Source organism: Neovison vison, chromosome 7 (genome assembly GCF_020171115.1).
Source record: "Neovison vison isolate M4711 chromosome 7, ASM_NN_V1, whole genome shotgun sequence".
Taxonomy (NCBI): domain Eukaryota; kingdom Metazoa; phylum Chordata; class Mammalia; order Carnivora; family Mustelidae; genus Neogale; species Neogale vison.
In genome coordinates this window covers 202,902,534-202,925,621 of record NC_058097.1, presented here as the reverse complement: position 1 = coordinate 202,925,621, position 23,088 = coordinate 202,902,534, and the positions used below count along the sequence as shown (strand labels likewise).

At 66.8% G+C, this 23,088-nt stretch overlaps 1 protein-coding gene across 8 annotated transcripts; it reads right to left on the bottom strand.

The window, feature by feature from the left end:
• Nucleotides 1–268: 268 nt before the first annotated feature.
• On the bottom strand, nt 269–23,052 carry TSPAN4 (tetraspanin 4). Of its 8 annotated transcripts, none has more exons than XM_044259935.1 (9): nt 22,999–23,052; nt 17,894–17,964; nt 14,356–14,435; nt 4,491–4,682; nt 2,946–3,020; nt 1,897–1,998; nt 1,650–1,781; nt 1,467–1,550; nt 269–709 (listed from the first exon to the last, which is right to left on the bottom strand). In XM_044259935.1, the coding sequence occupies exons 3-9, from the start codon at nt 14,416–14,418 to the stop codon at nt 641–643; spliced, it is 717 nt and encodes a 238-aa protein (XP_044115870.1). In that variant the 5' UTR covers nt 14,419–14,435; nt 17,894–17,964; nt 22,999–23,052; the 3' UTR covers nt 269–640. The 8 variants fall into 8 exon arrangements, with proteins under 8 accessions (XP_044115870.1, XP_044115868.1, XP_044115869.1 ...); XM_044259933.1 differs by lacking the exon at nt 22,999–23,052 and adding an exon at nt 22,888–22,933; XM_044259934.1 differs by lacking the exon at nt 22,999–23,052 and adding an exon at nt 22,215–22,392.
• Nucleotides 23,053–23,088: the final 36 nt, after the last annotated feature.

The window sequence follows — 23,088 nt, the reverse complement described above, 5'->3', positions numbered from 1 at the left end:
CCCTGCGTTGATGCGCCTGCGGCATCCGCTCCCCTCCCGACAGCCCGTGCAGATGAGCAGTTCCGGGGCCAAGTGTACAGAAACGGGCCCTGGGGCAGGCGGGGCCCTGGGGCTAGATGGGGAGGGAGGCCCAGGGCCGTCCTGAGACCCCTCTGCACCACCAACAGATTTCCCCGGCGGGGTGGGGGCTGCCCCCACGCATGTGCAGGAATCCCACCCCAGGCGCTGGGCACGTCCCTGGGGGTCAGGCAGCAACGGGTGCGGGGGGAGCTGTCCACACACTTTATTAAGATGCACCAGAGCCTGCCCAGGCTCCGCTGTGGAATGTGGGTGGTGGGGCGGCCGCCCCACCTGGAGCACCAGGACCAGCCGTCAGCCCTTCACCCCCACCCCCACTCGTGAATGACCCCGGCCAGGGGGGCAGACACTGCTCGGGAGAGTACACGGACGTGAAGTGTGCCAGGAGCCCCTCCTCCCTCCAGCACGCTGCTCACCCAGCTGGCTGAGGGTCTGGGGGCGCGGTTGCGGGGGGCAGGGTTGGTGCTGAGTCCCGCAGCAGGAGAGGAAGGTGGGGACACGGGCATCTCCCAGTGGGCCGTGTCCTTTGGCAGCGAGGCAGGGGAGGCAGGCAGCGGGCACCCTACGCACAGTAGGTGTCCGCCTTCACCACCTGACAGTACATGGTCATAGCGAAGGTCAGACCCAGGATCTGCGGAGACACAAGGGGGGCCTGGCAGGACTGCTCCCGGAGACCGCAGGCACAGGAGGGTCCTGCCACAGACCCCACCCCACAGCTTCCTCCCTGGGTGGCCCGTACCCCACTTCCCCAGGGATGCCTCCCCCAACCCTGGCAGTTCGGGTCCCCCCAGCCACATCCCCAAGCCTTAGCCTAGGGGTCATGCTGGGGACTCCTAGGGCTCAGCCCCCAGACCTGCCTTTCAGTGTGGCTGCTGTGGTTCTGCTGGTGGCTGCAGGGCCCGTTGGCTCCGTGCCCCCTCCCTCCCTCCCCTGCACATCCTCCACCTGGGATCACCTCTGACCGTGTGTGATCTGGCTGGGACCCGCCTATCACTGCCCCCCAGGAACAGGGCTGCCCGAGGTCCGGGTTTGCTCACCACTGGCCTCCAGCCTCTGCAGGGTCTGACACTCCAGGCTTCCACGGGGGCCAGGAAGCCCGGCTCGGGCACCAGGCCCTGGACTGCCCACCCTTGCTTGGCACTGGCAGGGCCGTCCCGTGACTCACCCACCACAGCTGCCAGGCTTAGACAGGAGCAGGCTGGCCTACAGTCCCTGATCCATCAAAGGTCACCTCCCTGTGGAGTGGCCTCTGACCATACCTCAAACCCCACCTCTGCTCAGCCATGGGGGCTCAAGGCCCCTCCACCCGGGTGCTGGTGAGCTAAGCTGTGAGGTCAGAGACCGGGGTAAGTCCAGGTGGCTCCTGAGGCAGGACCCGGCCAGCGTACCTGTACCAGTGCCGTGCACAGCCCAAAGATACCCACAGCCAGAAGGTTCTCCTGGAGCCACATCTTCACGGTCTCGTAACAGGGCTGGAGGAAGGGTGTGTGTCACAGGGGCCTCGAGGCTGGCCCTCCTCCCCACCCCCGGTTCCCCTGGGGCCAGGATGCCTGGGGAGGGGAGGGGCTCACCGCCTTCCACCAGGTGCCGGGTGCGTGAAGGCCGCAGCTCTCGCTGAACTCCAGGCAGCAGGAGTCGGGCACGCGGGTGGCGTTGTAGACCTCGAACCAGTCAGTGTAGTTGGAGACCCCACAGCAGCGAAACTGTGGACAGGTGCAGGGGCTGGGATGGTTGGGGGGTGGGTGGCTGGGCCGTGTCCCCTACCGGACACACCCCCATCCCCTCCCCCTAGACACGCACGCACGCACACAGACTCACGTCGGTCTGGATGATGCTCCAGGCGTTGGTGAGGCCCACGTTGCCTGGGGTCCCGTACAGGTGCAGACCCTTCTTTAGGTCCTGCTGGGCGTACCTGTCGATCTGCAGGCGCAGTGGGGTCAGCAGGACACCCCCCCCACAGCCAGCTCCACCTCCCTCATCCAGACCCCACAGGCACCTGTGCCCACTGTCTCCCTCCTTGGAGTCCCCACCTCCCAGAAGCCCCCATCCCTGTGCCCTTCCCCTCCCCTGGGTCCTCTGTGGTGGGTCCCCAGCTGGTGTTCAGCTGGCACCAGAGTCTGCCGCCTCAGCTGCAGGTACAGAGACAGACGGACACGGACAGAAACACCGACCGGTCTGTACACGCGGGTTGTGAGCACGCGCGGCTCCGTCCGTCCGCCAAGGGGCCCAGAAGCTACGACGCCCCAGTGGCGACGAGCACACCGGCCCCCGCAACTCGGTTCCCCAGACCGTCCTCCAGCGAGGGAACCAGGGCTCCCGGAGGAGAGGCTGGTTCCAGGCCTGGGGAAGGGGAGGCCAACCTAGGCCTGGGGGGGTCGTCCAGCGCCAGAAAGTGCACCCATGGGAGGACGCCAGAGGGACCCAGGAGCCAAGCGAGAGCGCCCAGCGGGCAGAGGAAGGAGAGGAGCAGGGCACAGCCGGCAGGAATCAGTAAGTAAATAGGTGGTTCAGGACCTGGGGATGGGGGATTCTCCCTGCCCGGCAGACGTGCAGCCCCGGACAGCAGGAGCTCAGCACAGCCAGACCACAGCACTGCTCCCCTGTCCCCCACTTCCTGGAGGGCCAGAAACCTCCCCAAGCCTCCAGGCCACTGGCGTCCCCCTCCAGGCCCGGCCTCTGGTGGCTGCGGTTAAAGCCACTCCCCCCAGTGCGTGGAGGGCTTTTGTCCACTCGCACCAAGTGTGGAGCTTGTGACTGCCATTCCCAGCCCTACCCGCACCCTTGTCACCCACAGTGCTGTGGCCCTAGCTGGCTGGTGAGATCAGAGCCCCCACCCCCGAAGCTGGGGAGGGCAGGGGTGAGCGAACCTTGTCAGTGTAGGCGAAGAACAAGATGGTGATGGTGGCCTCCAGCAGGAACACCAGCAGCAGCATCACGAAGAACTGCACAGGGGACCCGGCCTTGGTGACGTGGCCGCCTGGCCCCTAGCTGCCCCCCTGGCCCGTGCAGCCTCCCAAGGGTGGGGCCGCAAATGCAGAGAGACACCCCCGTGCTACAGGAACCTCCCCCACAGGTGTCCATTCCCCAGAGACCAGCAGAGCGCCCCCTCCTGCTGCCCCACCTCCCTTGGGCTCCTGCCCGCTCTGGAGCGAGGGCTCTTCTCTTGCTCAACCAACCTCAGAAGCACAAGTCTCGCCCCTGCCAGCACACACGTGTGCTTTGTGCCTGTGTCCCTGTGGTGGGCAGGGAGAAGGTCGGACCACAAAGACCCTGAACAGGGGAGCCTGGTGGCTCAGTGGGTTAAGCCTCTGCCTTCGGCTCGGGTCATGATCCCAGAGTCCTGGGATCGAGCCCCGCATCGGGCTCTCTGCCTACTTGTGATCTCTGTCTGTCAAATAAATAAATAAAATCTTTAAAAAAAAAAAAAAAAACAAGACCCCGAACCATGCCGGTTTCAGCTGTCAGAGCAGCCAGGGGTGGTCAGCAGCCCCTCAGGAAAGACCAAGGTCAGGGGACAGCCACCAGGAGCAAAGCCCCACCTGGCCGCACAAACCTCGCCTGCTGGGTAGCAGTCATCCCCCCGCACCGCCCCGTGAGCACCCCAGAGCCTCAGGCCAGCGGGGCAGCAGAGACAGCCCGCGTCCACCCTGCCTTTCCTGCAGACAGGAAGGGGACGGGCTGCGGGGAGCAAGCCGCCCTCCCCCGGGATCCCCGATCTGGCCTTCCCTCAGCGAGGGCCCACAGTGCCCCCAGCAGGCCCTGCAGGGAAGGCTGGGGTTGGGCCCCCCACGCACACCGCAGCTTCCTGCCCCGGGGCAGCTGGGGACCCAGCCACAGCCCCACCCTCTGCTCCAAGGGATCGGAGCCCCAGGTGCTGATGGGAGTCTGTGGAACCAGCTGAACACCCGGGACAGCTGCACAGATTGGGGGACAGGCCCTCCGAGGCCCCACCCTGGGCAAGGGCTCGGCCGGCGAGATCAAGCTGCAGGAGGCCTTTGCCAGACACGCTAATCGGTGAGGAGCCTGGCCCCTCTCCGCCCCGGTTTAATGCTCCTGAAGACGGGGAACCGCAGCCTGCCTGGGAATCTGTCTCCACCGCACAGGAGCGGACTCGAGCCTCTCAGCGGGGTCCTGGGACAGGAGCTGGGCAGAGGCTCCCAGGAAGGGTGGTCTCAGAGCAAACAGGCCCGATATAGGCTGGAGGGGGCCCCACCTGGCACTCGTGGGCACATGGCGGGGGCCTCTGTCCCGTCGGGGGTGGGGGGCTTCCACTAAACCCCGACCGAGCAGCACCCCTAGCGACCAAGCCCCCCGCCCCAGCCCCAGCAAGGTCCCCAGGGACCGGTCCTGCGGGGTCAGCACAGGTAGGGAGCAGGGCCCAGAGACGGAGCCTGGGTGCGGGGGGCACTCACGGTGAGCAAGAGGCACTTGTTCTCCTTGATGGCCCCGATGCAGCCCACGAAGCCGATGGCCATGATGAAGGTGCCGGTAACGATAAGCAGGTTGGCGGCCGACAGGGACGGGAAGGAGGAAGACAGGGTGGCGAAGTTCCCCTGCGTGGCCGCCAGCCAGATGCCGACACCAAGGATGCCACAGCCTCCCAGCTGGGACCGCCAGGGGGGAAGAGAGGGCTGTGAAACCACCATCCACACAGCCCAGGGCAGGCTGCACCAGACCCCAGTGGTCACCCAGAGTGGCATCCCACAGGTCCACCCTGCTGACCTTCCAGGGCCAGCCAGCCCTCCCAGCCAGTCCCCCCCCAGTCACAGTAATGGGGACTCCAAGGTCCGCCACCCCTGGCAGTGGGAAGCAGATGGTCTGAGGAAACTCTCCATTCAGGCCACAAATGGGGTGCCTGTCCCTTTCCCAGGGACACAGTGAAGCAGCCTGGGCAAGGGGCTCTAGGGCCCCCCAAACACCACCCCTCTAGGAAGCATACCCCTCTGGCCCAGGTCCCGGCCTGCACCTACCCCACAGCCTCTCTGGACCTGAGCAGTCAGGGACATGACGCCTGGAGACCGTGCTGGACCACACACCCCCCTCTTTCCTAAAACCACCTCCCAGTGGGTGGCCATAATCCCAGTGGGCCCCCCTGGCATCCCCAGCTGTCCTCTTCTAAGTGCAAGGCCCAGAACACGCGCCAGGCCCCGGCATGGACGCCAGCACAGGATGGAGCAGAGAACCCCGTCCCTGGCCCTCACTGCTCCTCCCTTTCAACCACTGGGACTGTTACTGAATTTCATAGTCGCTCCTTATTACAAACACAATTGAAGGGACACCTGGGGGGCTCAGTGGGTTAAGCATCTGCCTTAGGCTCAGGTCATGATCACAGGCTCCTGAGATCCAGCCCTGCATGGGGCTCCCTGCTCTGTGGGAAGCCTGCTGCGCCCTCTCCCACTCCCCCTGCTTGTGTTCCCTCTCTCGCTGCCTCTCTGTCAGATTAAATAAATAAAACCTTTAAAAAAATTTTAAAAACCATTGAAATGAGAGGAAGAAGGGGGAGAAGGCAAAGTGGTAAAGAACCCAGAGCGGGCCCTCGGCCTCTCCTGGTGACGGAGACACCCAGCCTTGGGGGAGCAGGGGTGCACCAGGGCTCTGGGTGGTCTCAGAAACAAAGAGGAGACTGTATTCCAGGTAAGCCCCATGAACACTGACCGGCTCCTGGTCCCCCAAAACCTGGGCTTCAGTGAGACCACTTGGTGACTAATGCCTGCTGGGCTCTGGGGAAAGCCAGCGGCCCTGCCTGGGGACCCCTCCCCACTCCTCAACATCTGGCGGGGCCCCCATGGCCTCAGCCCCCAGGGCCCCCTGGGCACGACCCCCAGTCCTTGGCGCGATCCCCCCGCATGCCCAGGACAGGCTAGCTCACAGACTCCAGGGTATACCGCAGCCGCCCAGGACCACAAGCCCTACCTCACCCCACAAAAGCTTCCTGAGCCTAGAAGGCCAGACTTCCACCCGATTTCCCAGACCAGGGAACTGAGGCTGGGCAGTGAGCCTCGCGCCCAGTGAGTCAGAGGCAGAGCCAAGGGGAGCCGGGGCCGTCCACACACAACGCCTCCCCAGCAACCGGATGGGCTCCCCAAGCCCAGCAGGGACCCCATGACTCTGCAGGCTCCACCGGCTCTGAGGCCCCTGCCCAAGGAGGCCTCACCTTCCCCTGGGCACATCCTCGCCCCTTCCCCCATCACCAGGTCAGGCTGGCCCTGGGGTGGCGGCGGGGCACCGCTCGCTTGTCCCGGAGTCTCTGGGGAGTATGCACGCCCTGCTCTCAGCCAGGCGAGCAGGAGACTGCACTTGTGGGGGTAGGGGGCATGCGGCTCTCAGACCAAGAGCAGGGGCCACGGCTCCCTGGGTGTGGGTATCTGGGATCCCTCTGGGCCTTGCCAAGGGCTGATTGAGGCAGGAGAGCCCCCGGCTGAAATGCCCACCACCAGCCAGTATGGGGGTCCAGCAGCCCAGGGTGAACATGCGGGTCCTCTCTGGTGTCCCACCCCGCTTTGCACCTTCCACAAAAGCAAGAACTTCGGTCTACAAGTTCTAAACAATCCCTCTGCTGAATGCTGCTGGCTCAGGGCAGGGTCCTGGAAGCCGGGGTTGTTCTGCCTATTTGAGGCCCCTCCCCAGAGGAGGGTGGGGGTCCGCAGCTCAGGCAAGGCGCAGGGAGGGGGCAGGGTAGCAGTTTTGGGGGACCCTCGTGGGTCAGAGGACCCTGGCCTGCCCCTGGCACTGACCACATGGCCCTGGAGGTCCCCAGAGGGCCCACGATGGACGGTGACAGAGCCTCTGCCAGTGGCCGGCCCCCTGAGAGGTGGTCAGTGGTGCAGTGATCAAACTCAGGGCCGTGACCAGGGGCAGGAGCCCGGGGTGGGGGGACTGCCCAGATGAGGTGGGAGCACAGTGGGGAGACCCACCCAGAGGAGGGGTTCAGACTGCCTTGGTGCCCTCGGTGGGCACCCAGCGCAAGGAGCCAGCTGCCCCGTGTTGGGGGGGACAGAGACAGGAGAGGTCTTCACGGCAGGTCTGGGCGTGGGCACCGCCCCAGGGCAGTCCTGGAGGTGTGGGTGCGCCTGCAGGGGTGGAGGGGCGCTGGCACTGTCCAAGGTGCCGACCCGGGCGAGGCCGTCCAGGGGACACCCACCGCTTCTGGGCACCCCACACCTGCCTGTGCGAGGCACCGCTCAGCACCGTGGGGCACAGGAGGCTGGGACAGGCTCCGGCCCATTCGGTCCTCCCACCCAACCTACAGATGAGAAATGGAGCCGAGGGGTTTTCTGGAGCTATGCCCCTCCCCCATGCCTGCAGGGACACCCAGCACCATGTCCCTACAGCGTACCTACTGCCTCCAGGATCTCCAAAGCCCCAAGGCGAGGTTGAAGCTGGGGTTGCCCAGTCGGGTACTGTGCACAGAAGGGACACTGTGGCTGGGGAGCAGGGAGGGAGCTGGGTCAGGGCGGGTGTGAACGTGGGCCACCCCGCCATGAAGCAGGACACAGTAACCGGCCACCATGCCCAGGCCTCACACCAGCTTGTCCCCCACTGAACCACAAGCCCCCACGGAGCACGTCATGTCTCTGGGCTGAGCCCCCAGGAGTGGGGCCTCAGTGGGAGGCAGGGGGACGGCTTCCTGCAGCAGGTTCCTGAGCAGAGGAATTACTCCTTCTTTACAGCCCCAAGTGCCCGCCTTCAAGGAGTCGGCAGACGGCTCCTGTCAGCAGGAAAATGAGCCCGTCTGAGCTCCCTCGCCCCATGGGGACACACAGAAGGACAAGGGGAGGACACGGGGAGCAGAGCAGCTGTGGGGGTGGGGACTGGCCCAGGTCCCTGTGGAACCCAGGAGGGAGCTCCTCACCCCCAGCAACGGGAGAAATGGGTTTCCGTCACTAAGTGTGCACACGTCCCACCTCCACCCTGCGATGGCAGCAGAGACCCACACTGGGACACCCCCCCCCCCACTGCCCCCACGTCACACGCCATGCCGCCGCGGGCACCCCTCACCGTCGGTGGCAGACGCAGGCTTGTGTCACAGATGCGCTGCCCTGTGACCTGCCGCGGCCACAAGCCCCAAGGCCCTCTGTGTTCAAGCACGTTTGCAGAAAACAGTTGCTAAACGGTCAGACACAGACACTGACAAAACGCACACGCAGTTAATAAAACTACCTATAATTTTGAAAATGTTTCTGTGTATGAAGCTTTTAAAACATTTTGGCAGGAAAATTACAGCCTCCAAGTGCAGGAAAAAAAACAAAGCCCGTTAGACTCAGACAGAGAACATCAAACACAGGGTAAGTGGGGCTGAGGTCCCTGGGAGGCTGGGACCCCACCCGAACCCCACGGACGTCCCCAGCCCGGCTCTGCCATGGCTTGGGGCACGGGCGGGGCTCCCCTCCCCAGCCACGCAAAAGCCCACGACAGCTTGAGAGGGGGGCCCAGGCCTCCTGGTGGGTCCCCCACCCACGCCCTCCCGTCGCTGAGGCCTCCCTGACTCCCTCCCATGCACCTGGAGCCTCATCTCCTGCCCTCCCCCGTCACCAGCTCCAGGCCCGCACCCGGCTTGGGCTCCCCCCTCCTTCCTGCTGTCCCCCCTCCTTGCATTTTTCAGTCTGGCAGGGTGCAAGGGCCACAAGTCTGAGACGCCGGCCCCGCACCCAGGCCCGGGGCAGGGGCAGGTGTCAGGTGGCCCTGTGCCACGGCCCCTCCGGCCCGCAGACGGCAGGACAGCAGACGGCAGGACAGCTGGCCATGTTCTTGGAACACGGTGGAGGGCCAGGTGCCCGCAGGGGCCCAGCCTGTGTCCAGAAGCCCCTCTCCTGGCAGCCGGCACAGCCCTGGGCACGGCAAGGTGGTCGGCCCCTCCCAGCCAAGAAGAACCACGAGGGGGCCCCGTCCGTACACGTTAGGACTGCGGGACGCGTCACCGAGCCAGAACCCAGGTGTGCAGCTGCCCCAAGGCGGGAGTCAGGGAGACTGAGCCAAGGGGCTCCAGGTAGGTACCCCCGGGCTGACAGTGGATATTGTCACTGGTGGTCACTCGTCTGCCCTTCACTGGGAAACGACAGGCCGCCGTTCCTGTGCGTCCACCCCGCGCGGTCCTCAGCCCCGAGGCCCAGGCACGAGAAGAGCAGCCCCAGTGACTGCGGCCCTGAAGCCAGCGTCCCCTGAGGGGGGTTGGGCAGGGGAACAGAAGAGCCCTGGCCAGCAGCTTCAGGAAGGTCAAGTCCACCCTCCAGGGCAAGGAGGAGCTCACCGGACCACAAAGGGGCATCCAGGGGACAGGTAAGAACCCCAAACGGCCGCCCAGCCGGCTCAGCCGGTGGAGCCCCACGCTGGGAGTAGAGACACGACTTAAGAGAAGACCTTTTTAAAAGGTGGGGGAGGGGCGCCCAGGTGGCTCAGTGGGTTGAGCAACTGCCTTCGCTCAGGTCATGATCCTGGAGTCCCAGGATCGAGTCCCGCATCGGGCTCCCTGCTCGGTGGGGGCCCTGCTTCGCCTTCGGACTCCCCCGCCCCCCCCCTCCGTCTCAGGCTGTCTCTCCCTCTCCCTCTTTCAAATAAATAAATAAAATCTTTCTTAAAAAAATAATAACAATAAAGGGGGGGGTGCCAGGGTGGCTCAGTGGGTTGAGCCCAGCTCATGCTCTCAGCTCATGTCTGGATCTCAGGGTCGTGAGCTCCAGCCCCCCCACCCCACCCCGGTCAGGCTCCACGCAAAACCCTGGCCAGCATTGCTGCGGAGGAGAGGGAGAGGCCATGGCCGGGTCCTCCGGGCAGCCAGAAGGGAGACGGAGCCCCCTGCCACAGGCAGAAGGCCGGGTCTGGGGCCGCAGCTGGGATGCGGTCCGCCTGGCTTCCAAGGCCCCTCCGGCCCTTCAGGGCTGCGGCCACATCCCTCTGGCCCAGACAGAGTCCCACCCATGCCTGCTTGAGATCCAAAAGGATCTCTCCAGACAGGTCCCCTCGCCCTCCCTTCCAACAGGCCAGACTCCACAAAACCCACTGGGGTCATGGGGGGAGGGGAGAGAGGCCCGACAACCACCCGGGGTCGAGCCAGAGCCACTGGGGCCCCCGACAGACCGCTGCCGCGCCCAGCCTACCAGGGAGCTCCCAACCCGGCCGCAGACAGGCACACGGGGTCCCAGCATCCACGCTGCTGCTCCGAAAGTCAGAAGCGGGCTGTGTCTGCCGCCTGCCGCCCACGCCGCGGGCAGGAGGGCCCTGTCGCAGAGCTGGGCCCAGAGACCCAGACTGAGCTGGACCCAGAGACCCAGACTGCCACCGCAGAGCAGACTGACATCCCCAGGCCCCAGAAGCCCCCTCCACCCCGTCGGCCAGCGGCCGGCCCCAAGGAGGAGAGTGTTCTGAGCCTTGACTGGGCCAGGCAAGGACCCCAACCTCAGGACCTGCTCCCCAGGGCCCTGCAGACCCGATCCCATCACAGAATCCGCCACCCTTCCCCCCACCCCTCCTTGTGGGCAGCAGAAACACCCTGCCTCACCCCGTGGCAGCAACAGCCCGGACATGGGGACCTGCCCAGCACCATCAGGAGGCCACGGCCAAGAGGAGCCACAAGGTCTGAGACGCTCGCAGGCCCCTGCCCTGGGACCTCCCAGCTGCAGGGAGGACTTGGGGGAGGTCACGGATCCCAGCCCGACGGGCCCTCTGCCACCAGGTGTCCCCTCCCCCGCCAGTCTCGGGGTCTTGCCCAAGGGCCAGGGACAGCAGGCCAGGCTGCCCACTTGGACATGATCTGCAGCCCATCACCTGGGGCGCAGCTGGGGCAAGGGAGACCCCGAGGAGTCCTACGGTGGTCTGGGCAGCAGGAAAAGGCAAGCACAGCTCCAACCCCCACCCCAGCCATGCAGAGGGGACCCTGCCCACACGCGCAGAGAGAGGCAGAGTGGGGAGCAGCCCAGAGGTGGGAAGGGGGCCGAGAGGGACACCCGCCGGGGAAGCAGCAGGAAGGCGGGCCCTCAGCTTGGCTGATCTGAATCTGGGAGGAGCACCTGCTCAGAGGACGCACACAAGCACCCTGGCTCTGCTGGGCTCAGACCCTCCTCTCCCAGGCGCCCCCCACACCTGGACCCCTCGGGGCACAGAGACTGCCCCTGGGGAAGCCCTGAGCAGTCTGCCCCAGAGCAGGCAAGGCCGGAAGGGCACCTCCTCCCCACTCTGGGCCTCCCCCTCCCCCTCTGTCACCGTGGAGGCCCGAACGCCCCAAACCCTCACCCCGCGCCCAGCACCCCATGTTCCCGCGTACTGAACATGGCCCTCTTTGCCAGGATGGAGCTCCCGGGAGACACCCCTGCCCCCATCATGGGGACCCTGGCCCGAAGGTGCCCGATACACATGCAGGCCTCCAAGGAGGGCCAGTATGTCCCTGCTGGAGCCGTCTGCTGCCAGCAAGGGCGCCACCTGCTACGGGAAGGCCGGAGAGCGTCTGGGGGTCCGTTGGCTCTGAACTCTGAGGGGCCCCCGTCACCAGCGCCTCGGCCCCTCTCCTCCTCCGGGGGGTGCCGGCTTCTTCCAGCTCCCCCGGCTCAGGTCACCACGGCGGCAGCACTGGGGACACGAGGCAGGCCTGTTTCCTTCGCTGAGGGGAGCCTGTGATCTAGCCTGTCCACACGGGACCAGGCGGCTGAGGCCCAGGACAGCGAGGTGATGACTCTTGCCTGCCCGACAAGGACCCACGGCTGGAACCCTCAGTCCTGCCCAACCCAGCAGGAGCCCCAGGAAAACCCATCAAATGGGCACCTGAGTCAAAGTCAATTATGGGCTGAGCCCTCCCTCTTTCCTGCCCCTCCAGGCCGAGTCAGGAGCTGTGATCTCGGCCAGGGCCACCCGACAGCCTGGGGGGCAGGTGGTATGCGGACTGCAAAGCCGGAGGAAACAGGCAGGCAGATGCCTCAAGGGGTCAATGTGACGGCCTTGCGGGATTCTACCTCCAGCAGGATCGAGGCCCTGAGGGGAAGGGGTGCCGGGCGGGGCTTGGACAGGAGAGCCGCAGTGAGGATGAGACAAACTTTGAGATCTCATTGCACCTTGACCTCTAAACAGGTATGAGGGCCGGTACCCTAGGGGCCCCTCACCTTCCTGTTCCCCTCGCCCCATCTGCACCTGCGGCCTGGAATCCTGACCCCCCCCCGCCCCAGGGCCCTGGGCACCCACTCCCTCTGGAGCCACACCCAGGACAGGCATGGCTGCCCACTCAGACACAATTCCCCCCACCCCAGCCGCAGAGGATGGCCTCCCCCCTGGCCTGGCCCTGCAAGGCGCGGGTCAGAGGGACTGACACAGGTGAGTGTCTGGAGGTCCAGCCCTCGGGGACTCTCCACCCACGACCGCGGCCCCGACCCCACAGTTAGCTCCGGGGGAGGCTAAGGCAGGACACTCAGAGGTCTCCCAGTGACAGTGGGAAATGGGGTGGGGGGCCAGCACCCCCAGGTAGCAAAGAAGCTGAGGCCCAGGGAAGGGTGCTGTAGCCTCTGACCCTGCCACCGCAGGCTCACCGGCACAGGGACTCAACCTCCTGACCATTTGCACCACGCCTCGCGAGGGCTTCCCACGGGCTGTGGGCAGGCCCCATGCCCTCTCTGACCTCCGGGTCTCAGATCCCGCCTGGGCACCACGCTGGGGCAAGGACAGGCCCAGGTCAGCAGCAGGGGGCCAGCTGGCTTTGCAGGGAGGCAGAATTGTGAAATAAAAGGAAACGGACTGTCCTGCCCAGGAGGGGATCACAAAGGGGTTTCTGACCCACCGCAGACACTGGCAGAGCGTGTCTGTCCTGCCGCTGGTCGGCTGCTCCTCAGGCTTCACAGGGCAAAGACAGCTCAGCCTGGGGGCCCGTGGCGGGGGGGGGGGGGCTGGGCCCTGGAGGGGCCCCCTCTCCCTCTGCCTGCAGGCAGCTCCCCAGATCACTGAGGAAGGCGAGGGAAGAGGCAAGTCTTGCCCACCTCCTGGGACCTGACTCTCCTGCACGCCCACCACCCCCCTCCACCCCAAGATCTGTGATAACCACCACTGTCAGATGCGGTCACCCACGGGGACATGCCAACTCTGCCAGCTGCTCAGTACCCACCACACTGGCACCCACTGCATCTCGTCAACATCCCCCACCAACAGAAGATGCTCACCCCAGTCCCGGCCGAGGGCCCAGCTGCCACCCACCCCTACTGCTGGCTCCTGGCCTCACGGTGCTTCGCTCCGGGCCGGGGCCTCACCCCTGCCAGGAGTCTCTTGTGGAGAACAAACTCTTGGGGTGACCGCCTCTGGAAGCAGGCACCTGGGCCAGGAGCCCCCTTGGGTCACACCGCAGGGCAGCCAGGCTGGCCGCCCCTCCCGGGGACCTCCGACTCCAACCACCACAAGCTGGGAAGAGAAGAGCACAGCCTGAGGAAGGAGGAAGGGGCGGGGGGGGCCCCGGTTTCTGGGCATCTGGCCTGAAGATGAGTGTGCAAAGCTCAACCTCCTCCTGGGGGTCCAGAGCCCGGGCCACACCCCCTGACTCTCTGCTCTGGAAGGAGGAGGGAGTGACCTTGGCATCCTCTCTCCCCCCAGCCTCCCCCAGCCCAGCCAGGCCTGTTCCAACCTGCTCAGGTGAGACAAGGCCACAGGAGGGCCTGCTGCGCCTCTGCAGTTATGGGAGCCCCCCCCACCCCAACACACACACACACACACACACCCCATGCAGGACGAAGAGCCAGCAGGGATGCCAGACACATCCCTAGCACACTTGGTGGCCCACCATCCTGCCCGGTGAGAGGCCCAGCCAGAGAACTCACGCTGCCCACTCCCTCCCTTCCCACGGCCTCCAGACGATGGACGGGTCCACCTGACCCCCAACAGCCCCTGGAGAACCCTGGTCCTTGGGCCTACTTGGTCAGTCCACTGAGGACGAGGAGGGGGGTGTGCGGGTCGAAGAAAGGACGCCCGCTGGGCGGTGGGAGGGGAGGGGAGGCATCAGCTCCAGCGCCCGGCCGGCCACGACCAGCGTTGGAATGCGGGCGCCCTGCCGTCCTGTCCCGCGCGCAGGTGGGGGACACGTCCGGTCTCAGGAGGAGAGGGGACAGGACGCGGGCAGCGGCCCCGACCGCAGAGCCTCGGCCAGAGCCTCGCGGGACCGGAAACCCGCCCCCGCGCCCCCCGCGGCCGCTCCAGCCCTGGCCCCCGGCCGGAGCCGCGACCCTGCGCGCACAGCCCGGCCCGTCTGCGTCCCGGCGCCTCGCCCCCCATCCCCGCTGCAGCAGCGACTCCGGCTCGCCCCCGGGCCCCGCCACTCACCCAGAAGAGCAGGTTGAAGGCGAACATGAGGAACTTGACGCCCTGGAGGCAGCCGCGCGCCATGCCGCAGCGCTTCAGCTCTAGGAGGAAGATGAAGGAGAGGTCCAGGTAGAAGACCACGTACTTGTTGCCCTTGGGCGACGTGTAGCTCGCCTGGGCCGCCTTGGGGCCGGGGCTGGCGTGCAGGCCGAAGAAGGGGCCGCCGTCCCCGCCGTCCCCGGCGCCCGCGCGCCCGTACAGGCTGCTGTAGCGCCGGAAGGGGCCGCCGCGCGCGAAGCCCGGCTCCTTGCCCTCCGGCGACGGGCTGCGCCTGTACGTGGACTCGTCCGTGCTCGAGCGGCGCATCGCGCCGGGGCCGCCGCCGGGCTCAGCGCCCCGCGCCCACCGCCCCGGAACGCCGCATCCCGCCCGGGCCCCGGCCCCGGCCCCGGCCCCGGCCCCGCGGTGGCAGCCGGGCGCGCCGCTCCGCTCCGCTCCGCCCCGGCGGCGGCCCCGCACACCTGCCCGGGTCCCCTGCGCCGCAGCCCCGGCCCCCGCCCCGCGCCCGTCCGCCAATCCGCGCCGGCCCCGCCCCCCGAGGACCCCCCCCCCCCCGCAACCCGCCGCCCCGCCCCGCGCCCCCGGCCCCCCGCCCCGTCCCCCTCAGCCCGCCAATCCGCGCCCGCCTCTCCCGCGCACCCCTTCCCACCTCGCCGCACCGCCCTGCGGACCCCTCCCCTGCCCTCCCCTGCCCGCCGCTCCGCCCCGCAAATCCCACCGCTCCGCGGGCGCCGGCGCCGGCCAATCGCGGCCCCGGGGCGACGGCCCGACCCCGCCCGCCCGCCCTGGCGCCCCTAGCTCTCGCCTCCCCCGGGCCCGGGAGGAAGATGCTCTCGAACTGCAGGGACAGCGTCGGAGGGGGCCGAGGGCGGAGGCCCAGGCAGCTCCCAGCCCCGGGAACGAGGGGACCCCCCCCAATCTACCGCCGCGGCCGCACTGCCCCCCGCCGGGCCTGGAGACCGGCGACCGCACTCGAGATGCAGGGCGCTATGCAAATGAAGGGGTGACCCAGCTGCTTTCTGGTGATGACCTGGGGCAGCTTCGACTTGGGTTCCCCGCCCGGAGCGAGACTACAAAGTCCGAAAGAGCGCCTGAGGTGCGCACTCTCGAGGAGCTTCCCACACTCCCAGCCTGGGCTGGCGACACCCGCGCCAGGGGCTCGAGCCCCGCAGTCACACCTTAGATGGGGAGAGGCCTCTGTCGGGACAGGAATCAGACTGGGTTACCCACCCTGGGGAGAGGGGGGTTACCTTGCTGGGGGAGGAGGTGGGAGCAGGGACAGCCTCCTGAGAGGCGCTGGGGCAGGGAAGGCCAAGTGGAGAGGGTGCCCAGGGGGTAGGACCGCAGGTCACTCTGCAAGAAACGGGGAGGCTTCCAGACCCACAGGGAGGGGCCCGAGCACACAACAGGGCAAGGGTATCACTAGGCACCTGAAAACGGGCCCGGACCTCAACTCCCACGGCATCTGCCTTGTTCAGGGGGCCAGGGCGGGCTGACCCTCCCCTGCTCCTGCTTCTCCAGGGCCGGGAGTAGGGCCGGTTTCCGCAGCCTGTGACCGTGCAGTCACAGAAGACTGCCGCCACTCTCTTGGAATTACTGATAAGTTCTGAGGGGGCCTCCCGTCTTATTTCGCACCAGCCTGGGCTACAAGTCAGACCCTGCGCCTCCCACACTCAAGTGCAGACGCAGACCCCCGCCCAGCTCCCAGACTCCCAGGTGACTCGTACACACCCTGGGACACACACCCTTAGACTGTCACTCGGGGTGTGCACGTATGCTGGGGTACAGACACACGTGCGTCAGGAACAGTCTCCAGGGACATACACAATCACAGATGGGAAAAAAACGTCCTCAGCTGCGCCCACTGGTAGGGGCAGCAGGGTCTCTGGGCCCCCTGGTGTTGGGGGCAGACAGCAGCATGTAAGCCAGATGCCCCCTTCCTGTCTAAGAAAGAGCTGAGCCCCCTCCCCTCGGCGCTCTGGGCCTGGGGTCTGTGCCCTGCACCCTGGGCTTGGGCTGTAGCCAAGGCCTCTACCAGGTCACCACGGGAGTCTCCTGGCAGTGTCCACCCAGCAGACAGTTCCAGACACTGAAGTCCAAAGAGGGAAGGGCTGGCAGGATACCCGAGCGTTGGGTAACAGAGCTCAGAGGGGAGAGAGATGGGACGGAGAGGAAGATAGGGGGGAACGGGGGGGGGACACTGACAAGGTGACATATTGACAGACTGAGCAGTGAGGGAGGCAGCAGGTCTGGAGGGTTGTGCAGCAAGCAGAGCAGGACTGCACGGAGGGCTGAGGACCCAGCGAGGTCTGGCAGCCGTCCTGGGCCCTGAGGACCACTAGCTTCAGCCCTCTGCCGCCCCCGGAAGGTCCTTCGTAGAACTGCAGCTCCAGGCCTCAGGGCCGCGCCTGAAGGCGGTTCCCCCAGAGCAGAGCTGGCCCTGGCAGCAGTGGGGACAGGAGAGTCCCAGACTCCTTGCCTGTGTCACCCAGCTGGCTAGCCTGAGGTTTCCCACAGCCCCTCTACCCTTCCCAACCCCAAGTGTGCTTTGGTGTGTCTGGGCCCCAGGAAAGGGTCGCCACGGTGGCCCCACCCGCGCCCTGCAAAAACCTCTGCCCACAGCTCTGCTCAGGGAACAAGCGGCACCCTCGAGACCCTGGCGCCCCCCCGGGCCCGAGTCGGCCAGCTCCACAGCCCTGTCAGAGGGTGGACACTCGGAGGTCGTGTGGGAGCATGTGTGAGTGCACTTGTGGTGCACACGGGCCAAGGGACGATCCAGGTTGAGCCTCACCCCATCTCGCCCCCCATGCAGCACCCCCACAAGTGGGGCGGGGGTCAGACACACTCAGGGAGGCACACGGGCCTCCAGGGCAGAAGGAAACCTACTGCCAGCTTGTGGGGGGAGGGGGGGCTGGAAGCCTGAGGAGCAGGAGGCTGTCTCCCTTGGCCTGGCTCCCATGGCAGGGCCTCTGAGGGTGAGGAAGTGGGCTTGGCCAAGGCTGCGAGGAGAGCAGAGATGGGAAGGACTCCCCGTTGAGCCCCCTCGGAACCCCCGCATCACACTGGAGCGGGCTACGGCGCCCAGAGTGCTCTCACCTCTGTGTCACCCAGCTGTCGCCGTCCCAACAACCCCCAAACATCCCATCTGCAAAACCCTGCAGCCCCCTGCAGGTGAGTAAGCCAGTCTGAACTGAAATAAAATTGGAAAATTCATCCAAGGGTCCTGGGGCCAGTTGGAATGAGGACACAGGTCCATCAGAGCTGAGGCCAGAAGGGGGGCTTCCCTCAATGCACCGGCCCAGCATCAGGGACCCTGTCCAGCCTCTCCCACACAGGAGTCCCCTTCCTCCAGCAGGTGGGGCCCAGGGAGACATGTTCAGGAGACCGTCTGCGCGGGGACCAGGCGAACATCCAGCTGGCAGGGCCCTGGGCCGGGAGTGAAAGAGCCGACAAGCCGTGCAAGTCAGCTCCACTACTGCCCCGCCAGACCGTGACGTACCTGCGCTTGCCGCGGGAAAGAGGCCAGGCGGTGCTCGGTTCCCCAGCGGTCAGCCAAGGCAGGCTGGAGCCCTATGCAAGGAAAGATGGGCACACTGGAGACCACGTGGTACCGACTGTGGGGCTCCCAGAGGCTGGCCGGGTACCTCGGGAAGGAGGAACAGCCCTCCACGCAGGACCGTGTCCCTACAAGGGCCAGGGAGGGCAGCTGGGGGCCAGATGGGGTGCACTGTCCGACGCAGGGGACCAGAACAGGGGCGGGGAGAGGTGTTCAAAGCGGTCCTTGCTCCTGACCCAAGGTGCCCAGGGAGGGAGGCAGGCTTGCACGCAGACACAGAGGCAGCGCAAGTGGGGTCTGCATACAGAGAACATACGTGTTTGGGCCATGTGGGGGTCACAGCCTGAACCCCAGACGTCCAGCCTTCGGTGTCCACTTCCCCCCCAGATGCCCTAAAGTGCACCCATTCCTGGGCTCCAAGCACATGTGCGCCCTGAGCCGCCAACCCCACTCTCCCCGCACCCAGATGGCTGGTGATGACTCACCAGGCCCGTTCCCCTGCCACCGGCATTTGTGGGAGGATTCTGTCCTCTCCACCAGCCAGGGGCTTCAAGGAGGGGACCCCAAGCTCACGGGACAGGTGTCTGAAGGCGTCCCACTCAGGCCCCCCGCCTCTCCCTCCTCACAGGAGGTGCTCCTTCCAGCCTGGGAGCAGGGGCGGCAGTCTTCCGCACAGCCCAAGGGCAGAGGGGACCGCAGGGTTCAAAACGTCACTGTGGCACGTGTCCGCCCCCACGCCCATGCTCTCAGGGGCAGCCCACGCCCGCCAGTCCACAGACCGTGTCTAGGGCTGACAGCAGGCCACTGAGCAGATGCAGGTCTGCGGTGACCTCCCACCTGTCCTCCCCAGAACCCTGGTGAGGAGAAGATGCACCCGCGACCCCTTGGCTGTCTCCGTGCCCAGGGACGGAGCGGCCAGGGAGGGCTTCCAGGCCCAGAAAGTAGCAAGGACAGGGCGTGGGGGTGGGGGGTGGCAGGGGAGGGAACACACCTCATCCACTTCCCTTGATAACCCCCGCCCCAGGAGTACCTCACCATGCTCCCACACCCCGAGACCGGGGCATCGGTGGGGATGGGCCTGCCAGGCAGGGCCTAAAGGGCAGATCCAGCAGCAGCCTCCCAACCCTCCTGGGTCCCCCAAATGAGGAAGTCCCATGGCCAACACCAAGCCGAAGCAGGAGGAGACCACTGCCCAGCCACACTGACAGCCCTCACCCACTCGGCAGCCCCGGCCCCTCCGTGGATGACCTCCAGCCCTTCTGGCTCGCACAGTGCCCCTCTACGAGTCTGGAGCCTCTCGCTCCCATCTAGGGTCGCCCGGACACAAGCCTGCTGCTGGGCAGAGTGCGGGAACCAGACAGGACCAGGGTGGGCTCCATCTCTCCAGGCCTGCCTCCTCCTCCAGGAAGCCTCCCTCCCATCGTCTGCTCTGGGCTTCCTTTGATTGCAGGGTGTGACGCGCCTGTACCCCCAGAAGGGGAGCTGCAGCGGCATCAGGGACGGACTGAGGGAGGCCCCGAGGAAACACACAGTCCTGGGCTGGGTCTTCCTGACTCGCCAGGGCTCTGGGGGGGCAAACAGCTGGGGGGGCCCGGGGGGGCATAAGCCGTGAGAAGGCTGGGGGCACCCACCTGGCCAGACCCAGGTCCCACTCCAAGAGGAACCACCCCAAAAGCCGAAACAGTGACGAGAGGTTGCCAAGGGCGCAGCATACCCCGAGCCCCAGAGGGAGAGATCCGGGGGGACGGCGGACCGCGGGTGTTGCAGAGCACGGCCGCCTGCCCTGGGCGCCTGCAGGGCTCGGAGGCGGCTCTGAGGAGGGGGAGGCCCTGCCAACAGTCTGTGGGGTGGGCCTTCCTGCTGCTGATCCAGCCCAGCAGGCCCAAGGCCCACCCGGGCCCCCGGCGTGGGGGAGGGGTGTCCCCCCGCCCCCCAGTGCCACACAGAGCTGAGGCAAGACTCCGGGGCTGGGAGACACCCAGTCCAGGGGGACGGTCCCTCTGAAGAGCCACCAAGGGGCCCCCGGCCTTTCCTGGGCCCAGCAAGGCCAACCCCCCCCACCTCAGGGTCTCCCGCACATCCCTGCTCCTCCTCCGCCAGGGACTTCTCTGCTGGAGGTGGCAGTGGAGAGAACACCACCAGGACCCCAGAGGGGGCCACATTTCCACCCACCGCAGGCCCTGGGACCACCCTGCCTCAGGCACCCACGGCGTGTGCCCGCCCACCTCCAGGCCACCAAGACCTCTATGGAAGCCCTACAGGGCACGCTGTCCCAATGCCCTTGGCCCAGGCTTGTCTAGAGGGCGGTCAGATAAGGGCAGTGGCCTCAGGCACGCCTGCAAACACCACCAGGGCCCAGGGCTAGCATGGGCACCGTGGGCAGGGGAGCCCATCCGACACGCACGCTCAGGGAGCCCACCGCACCCTGCACATCTGCCCAAAGCAAGAGGGGCCAAGCCAGCACACCAGGGTCAGGACCCTCCAGCTGGGCGGCCTCTGGTTCGACCCACAGGTTGTTCAAACTGGTACCAGGACCGGCGGGCAGGGCAGCTGACTCCCTGTGTACGTACAGGGCAGAGCTCTGGGCCCGGGCGTCTCGGCTGCAAAATCACCCGCTGATCTCACCTCGTGCCCAGCCTGCCCTTCAGTGACCCTCTTCTGGCAGGAAACATGGCTCACGGGTTCCCAACCACATGGGAGCACAGCCCTCCCTTCCTCTCTGTGCCTCCCACCACTGGGGGCAGGATAGCCCATTCTTGAAAAACTGGCACTCTCCCTCGCCTCCGAGCCCTGGGCCACATCTGTGCTAACACTGCACACAGAGAGGAGAAGCAAGGGCCCCCCTTCTCCTGCAGGCGGGCAAGGCACCCGCCCCTATTCCCCACTGGTGCCCTGGGTCTCCATGTCTCCTTCCTGCCCACCCTGAGGACAGCCTGGCCCAGGGCCCAGCTACACCCCCACAACACACACACACACACACACACACACACACACACGGAGGGATCCAGCCACCCAGGGCAGAGGCAGGGGGCAGGGCTGACCGCTGAGGCTCCTGAGTGTCCCCCAGTCGGGGCAGAGCAAAGAAAGCAGAGACAGGGAAGAGGACCAAGCCCCCCCTAAGGCGCCTTCCGGCACACCTGTGCTGGGGGCAGGCACACAGGCTGAGGTGGGGCAGCCCGGAGGCTCCCCATGGGGTCTCCTTGGAAATCTGGGAGCTGGAGGGAGGAGCCGAGGAAGAGGAGGCAGCCACCACCCCCAAATCCACACACAGAATTCCAGGAATGTCAACTCGGCTCGGCCAGAATCAGGGAGGGAGGCTCATTCCTCTCACTCTCTCGGAGTAAACAACCGCTTGGGGCAGGAGCATGGGTGGGGCAGGCCCTGGGCCCCTCCTCCAGGAAGCCTTCCACCCCCACCAGCTCCCCAAGGCCCACCCGCAGACAGCCTGGATCCCCTCCACCCTGTCCCTCACCTCCACAGTTGCCAGCAGCCTCTGCAGCTGAGTGTGGGTCTGACCCCAGGCCACTGGGACTCAAGGCCCCCTGTCCTGTCCCTCTGTCCAGGGACAGGATGTGCGTCCAGTGGGTGGGGTGGGGGGTCAGCTGGGAAGGGAAGTAGCCTCACTCGTGGCTCTGCACGTGGCAGCGGGGGGATGACAAATCCACTGGGCAGGCTGTCCAGGACCCAGGCAAAGGTGGGGGCACAAACTCCAGGCCAGCCGCAGCTATGGCCAGCCCCACCCAGGCCCCAGGGGACCCTCTGGCTCCCTCCCCCTCAGCTAAGGCCAAAATGCATCATATACCCTGAGAGGGCTACGAGCTGAGGCCTGGGACTCTGCACAGACCCACTCACCACCAGCAGAGGTCCAGATGCCTCAGGCCTGGGAACCTGGCCAAGCCCCTCCCACCAACACCAACCGGAGTCACGGAGTCGCGGGTGCCACTCCGCAGCACAGCCATCCCCCACGGCCCAGAAATTCACCTCCTCCAGGGAGTCTTTCTTGCCTCTGGCTGCACACTGATCTCCCCCCAGCCTCCAGCCCCGGGGGGCCAAGGAGCTCACCTTGCCCCATTTCCAGAGACACAGCCAGACCTTCCTTTAAATCCTCTGTGGCTCCTGACCCATCACCTCTAACTCCACCACCTCCTCCCGCCCTGGCACAAACGTGTGGCCTAGAGCAGCCCGTAGGTTTGGCCTCCGGGCCTATATCCAAGGGTTCCCTTTGCCAGGATCAGTCCCCTCCCTTACACACACTCGGGCTCACCCCTGATGAAATCCTGCTCTTGAGGGTTCAACTCAAAAGGCACCACTTCCATGACGCCCTCCCTGATCACCCTCTCCAGCCTCCGCTGCTTTCTGAGTCCTCAGAGGCCCGAGGCCCCCAGATCACGGACTACCCGGCACAGCCCGGCCCGCACCCCCTCCCAGACCCCTTCCTCGGGAGGAAGGGAGGAGGGACGCGAGCCGAAGCGGATCGCTGGGGCGCGGGGAGGACGGCGGCGGAGCTGCAGGTGACTGCCCGGCCGGGACGGACACCGTGCGGGCGAGCGGGCCGGGCCACGGCTGAGAACCGGACCGTCGAACTCGGCCCCAGAGACACCCCCGGGCCCCCGGGCGCGCGCGGCAGGGGCTCCAGGCGGGGCTGCAGGGACGCGCCAGCAGGGACGGCGGGAAGGCCCGTCCGTGGCCGCCCGCCCCCGCCGGCCCCCGCCGGCCGCCGGCCAGCCCCTGGTAACCCCCGCCGCGGGTCGCCGCGCCCCCCGCCCCGGCCCCCGCCCCGGCCCGGGTCTCGGCCACGCCACTTGTTGCCGCGGCTCGGCTCGGGGCTCCAGCTCTGCGCCGGCTCGCCTCGGCTCGGCCCCGGCCCGGCTCCGGGTCCCGGCTCGGGGGCTGCGGCGGACGGCACCCTGGCCGCGTCCCCCCGACCGGCGCGGTACCTGCGCGCGGTCCGCCCGCCGCGCCGCTGTCCGTCATGCGGACACGAGGAAGGCGAACCGCCGCCGTCGGGCCCTTCAGGCCCCGCTAGGCCGCCGTAGTCCGGGACGTACCAAAGCTGCGGACGGGGGGAGCGCCGCCTGCTCCGGCCGCGGCCGCGCGGGCCCCGGAGCCCCCGGTCCGCGCGGAGGAACTCTGCCCGG